The sequence below is a fragment of the Penaeus japonicus genome, unplaced genomic scaffold (genome assembly GCF_977035675.1).
Source record: "Penaeus japonicus unplaced genomic scaffold, GWHDUDI00000001_assembly GWHDUDI00000003, whole genome shotgun sequence".
In the NCBI taxonomy this organism is placed as follows: domain Eukaryota; kingdom Metazoa; phylum Arthropoda; class Malacostraca; order Decapoda; family Penaeidae; genus Penaeus; species Penaeus japonicus.
Genome location: NW_028234405.1, coordinates 12,593,719 through 12,598,718, shown reverse-complemented (window position 1 = coordinate 12,598,718; position 5,000 = coordinate 12,593,719). Strand labels below are relative to the sequence as shown.

The 5,000-nt window shown below is 38.4% G+C and overlaps 1 protein-coding gene across 6 annotated transcripts in view; it reads right to left on the bottom strand.

Annotated features, from left to right (window-relative positions):
- LOC122260676 (mediator of RNA polymerase II transcription subunit 25) overlaps positions 1 to 4,760 on the bottom strand; it is a 22,460-nt gene extending 17,700 nt beyond the window's left edge. For 2 of the 6 annotated variants that reach the window (XM_043028044.2, XM_086555704.1), the window contains exons 1-6: positions 4,480 to 4,694; positions 2,033 to 2,081; positions 1,442 to 1,572; positions 827 to 1,028; positions 474 to 619; positions 93 to 291 (exon numbers count right to left, since the gene is read on the bottom strand). In XM_043028044.2, the coding sequence (XP_042883978.1) occupies positions 93 to 291; positions 474 to 619; positions 827 to 1,028; positions 1,442 to 1,572; positions 2,033 to 2,081; positions 4,480 to 4,583 (831 nt within the window). In that variant the 5' untranslated portion in view covers positions 4,584 to 4,694. Of the gene's footprint in view, positions 1 to 92; positions 292 to 473; positions 620 to 826; positions 1,029 to 1,441; positions 1,573 to 2,032; positions 2,082 to 4,479 lie in introns of all 6 variants that reach the window. The other 4 variants (XM_043028042.2, XM_043028045.2, XM_043028043.2 and 1 more) reach the window with 3 other exon arrangements.
- Between the last annotated feature and the right edge of the window lie 240 nt (positions 4,761 to 5,000).

Here is a 5,000-nt window from a genome sequence, read left to right as displayed (position 1 = left end):
TAGATTAAGGTAAAACATAATAGGGCACTTATGATACTGCAGTGAGAAATCCATTGGCCCAGAAAAGGCCATAAAACGCAAGTGGGACTCACTCCTTGTTGGACCTGTGTAGGAGCTGGTGAGCCCCCATTGACAGGCCCTGGTGAGGGTGTTGCAGGACCAGTGGGGAGGGTGTTTGGAGAAGGCCCTGGACCTGTGGGTGGCTGAGACACATGTGGGGCAGGGGGAGTGGCCACTGATGTCACTGGGGTGTAAGGAATTAGCGAGGGGCTCAGCGCTCTTTCCTGCAGACTGAAATAGATCCCAGTAAATTAGTACCTTCTCTGTGCTGGAATTTTTAAAAATTTCAAATACATATTGAAAACAATCTATATAAAAAAATAAATGCTGCAATGGCAGTCCAAAGAAAATATAGTAATGAGATCTTCATTATAACACACTTAAAATTCATGTCATTTCTTTACACTACTTACATAATGTCTTTGAGAAGGACAAGATGCTGTGGCTTGCTTGCATAGTTCTTTGCTAGGCAGGCCTGGTGGTCTCCTCCAGCAGCATCAAACAGACGATATAACTCTACCAATTTGTGTACTGATATAACTGACAGTTGGACACCACACTGTGGAAGAGAGAAAGAACGAATGCCTTAATCATAACTAGGAGCAATGATTTAATCATCGCTAAAAGTGAGGTATATAAATTACTAGCAATATAAAAAATCTAACCAACATATGCAGGGCCATGCATATAAACACTATATTACAAGAATCCATCACTAAGGAAAAGCTACCTGATTAAGTAACAAAATCAAAAGGGAATAACTTACTCTTTTCAACTCAAGAATAACTTTTTCTGGACTTGTTGGTGACCATGGATTAGTCATCGGTGTACTCTGTGTTACGAGAATACAGCATCTTTGGACATTCTCCCCCGGTGGGTAATGCTGTTTCATGGTATCAAATAAATTTAGGGCGCCCTGAAGTCCTTCCAGGATGAAAGCTTGTCTTGTCAAGTTTTTGCAATTATAGCTGCAAAAATTAGCCAAAAAGCAAGAAAGAAAAAGGTTGAGTAATTTTTTCTATCTTTTTTTAGGACATTTTGAAATCTGCTGTTACACAGACATTATTAAAACCAAATGAAGATTCTAAAACAAATGATCTAGGTAATTCAAATGTGAATATACTGTGTTTCAGTTATCAAAAGTATCAAGTCACACATTTTTTACAAGCATATTTTGGAACAATTACCATCATTATCTAACTCTCTTTCAGAATCTATAGCTCCACCTACCTTTTCACTTAAAGCATGGTCAACCATTTCTAAATACCTCTACAGCAAAGCTAAATCTATATTATATATTATAATCTCATTAAAAGTATCAGTAATAATGGAGGAAGGAATCCAGCTATTCAAATGTGTACCAACTCTGAAAAATACTTACCGAGCATTTTTTATGGCATTAAGGATATCTCGCTCTGAGTACGTGGGTCCAAATGACTCCACTTGGCCCCATGATCCAACCAGAGATAACTCCGTCCCATAAAATACTGAAGCATACTGAACAAAACTGCTCTGTAAAGATATGACCAATAGTTATATGACTTGCACATTACTATTACATTCACATTCTATTGCATTTGATATTGCCAAATACAGGACATCTTATTGACATGTGTAAGGATTATTTATGGAATAAAATACCCCAAAAATGTACATATTACCGAAACTGCACACAAGTGTTAAGTAAAAAAGGTTGAGATTTAAGTAACATGAGAGGTGTTTCTTTATTTCCTTTTTCCTTTGTAATAACACAGATGACATTAAGCTCTCACAACCTACATAGAATTGGCTTCAACCACGATCAAAACTCCTCAAAATTTTTAGAATCAGCTCCACAAATTGGAGCGGTTCTACTATGCCAAACTAAGAGGAACTAAGAATACAGGAGAAACATATCAAAATCAGGTATCTAAATGACCAAATATATATCATTGTGAAGGACTACACTAGTCGTCACTTCCAAAATTCTTACCTGTGCGAAAAAGACATCTGAATCTTCAGAGAGACCACTGCCAAAGAACCTGGAAGAAATTTATATAGAATAGCATTAAATTTTCATTCTTTCATTCTTTACCCTGTAGAAACTATCATCCTATCTACAATATTTCTGGACTACATATAAAATCATTACATGATCTCTATTCACAATTTGACATGACCATCACATCTTCAAAATGTTATCTTTTCTATTAATCAAAAATGTAGAAAAGTAGACAAAGGAGCATCACATCAAGAAACTTTTTCAAAATAGAAGAGCTTGGATTTTTATTTACTTAACCCATTCATGCCGGGGGCAATTCCGGCTTTGAATGGTCGTAATGCCAGGGATTTTGAGCGCATAAACCTAACCCCTCGAGACTCTCAGGCACACAAGCCGCGAGCCTGGTCTGTCCACTCGCTAATCCCGAGCGCCGGCCGTGCCCAGATATCTCATCACCAGTGTCTGACACAAAAACCACGAAACGTGTCAGCACGTCATCCGGCGCAAATGGGTTAAGGAAGACAATCATCAGTCCAAACCTACAGCAGTAAGAATGCTCTTTTTTTCTACTCTTATGGAAAAGGTGTATATCCAAATTCTAAAACAAGATCATTTTTGGTATGATATGGGCAAAACATATGTTGTATATGCACATTTTGATATGAACTTTTGTCTAATTTTCCCTTATACACTGCAAGCTCATATATAAACCAGGTAATACAACACAAACAATTTTACCAAAATCCATAATATAATATATTGGAAATATTTTAAGGAGGTAACTTGCATGGTACAAATTTGGTATAATTAAATTCAAGACATAAATATAACAAAACAAGGAGAATGATAGATGGATTTTATAGTTCATAAATGAAATAGCTTCTGCAAACCAATAATAAATAAACAAAGAGACTGATATGGCCATGCAATATCTATGGCCTGCACATCTTTGGTACTCCGGTAAGTTTATTCTGGCAGGACACTTTAGACTGGTTCCCTATTTGATGATAAATCATGGTAAATCACCTGGGAGGTCTACAAGAAATACAATTATCCACTCTCCCTAAGTTTAACCCATTCACGCCGGGGCTATTCTGGCTCTAAATGGTCGGGGTTTTAGAACACATAAGCCTAACGTCTCGGGATTCTCGGGCACACTAGCCGTGAGCCTGGGCTGCCCACTCACTCACCCCAAGCGCCGGCCTTGCCCACATATCTTGTCACCGGCGTCTGACCCAAAATCCATGAAACGTGTCAGCACGTCAGCCAGCACGAATGGGTTAAATATATGACTATTGTCACATACATCATAGAACCTAACCCAAGAGGAAAACTTATGCATCACATATGTCAAGATACCTGTCCACAGTGGGTTAATAAGGGTCTTTTGGTAATTGTTCATAATAGGTCCGCTTAAAGCAATATCTTGGACTTCACAGTTTGCATTCCAGCAAAAAACAGTAAACCTCCCACACATATTTCCAGCAAAGTAGACTGATTCCTTCTTTCATCACAAATCACTATGGCGATTAACAAGTTCTATGTTGCTGAAATATACATGGTGGAGGTCTGTTTGCATTCTCTGAATCAGGAAGCAAGGAGGCTAAAAATTCATATAAATTCATGGACTTTCTCCCCTCCCCTGTCATTTGTCATTTTTAAGAGATTTAGCAAAGCCTTATGCTTTCAGCATAGTCCAGCATCTAATGTAACACAAATATTTATTCCAATCTTAACCCATTGGAGCCGGTTGACGTGATGACACGTCAGACGCCCGAGACGAGCTATGACGGCAAGCCGTGCGCTCAGGTTGAGCAAGCAGGCAGCCCAGACTCGCGGCTTGTGCGTCCAAGAATCTCGAGGCGTTAGGCTTATGCGTTGGAGAACCCCGGTATTGCAACCATGCAAAGCCGGAACGGCCCCGGCGTGAATGGGTTAATAAACTCTACTAGACCCAACTCCACTGTCTATCACCCCCCATTGTATTTCTAATTGGTTCATTCAGTTTCCTTCCCAATTTATGCATCATTATCTTGTGGCACTGGAAGGAGAGGGACTGTGGAGCTTATGAATTTTATGAATTGTAATACTTCTCTGGTATCTATAATATCAATATGTGGAGGAAATGATACATAGGAAACTTTTCTTAGAATGTTGTGTTCTAACAGATGTCAAAATCAGATATTTCAATTTCAGTGTTGGCCATCATCTTAAATATTACTGTTATTGGAGTGCTTACTTGACCGGCAGAACCTACTCTATCATACTATGCCGGTTAATGAATATATAAATAAGGTATAAGCACATAAATCCAGGTCATTTAATAATATTTTGAGGAATTACACTAAAGAAAGAAACTTCACAACAAACATGATTCCTCCATTTAAAAAAACACCCAACTAATTTCGGAAATTTCTTCCATATATCCAAAAACTTACGATATTATAGGACTGATATATCCCTCTATGAGCTCTGGCAGGTATCTCTTCAGACTGACGCTCTTTTCAATAACAAAAACAATATCACTTCTGTCGTAATTCATTTTCTTCTTCTTGAAATCACATGAAACAGACTCTTCTTCACACAAATGTTTTCCTTCTACGAGGCTTTCTCCACAAGAAAGGCATTGATTCGTTCTTGCTGTTTTTCTCGCTGTTTGTGATAAGTGTCAGAGGGAAAAGAGGTCGGTTACGCTACTAAGAAACTTTTGAAAAAGTCCATCGAAAATGCTTCCGGTTTTATCGTAGTTGTTTTCGCAGATGTATTAGGTGTCTGTCACTAGGAAGGGGGCACCTTAGGGATTATAGGTGATTATGTGCGGGTACCAGACACTAGATTAACACCGTCGGCTAAACTTTCAAAGATGGCTACCAAATTTAATTCTTCAAAATAGGGGGGCACCGCCCTAAAATGTGTTCATTTAGATTTTTTTCTATTCGTATTAATCTATTGCTACTTT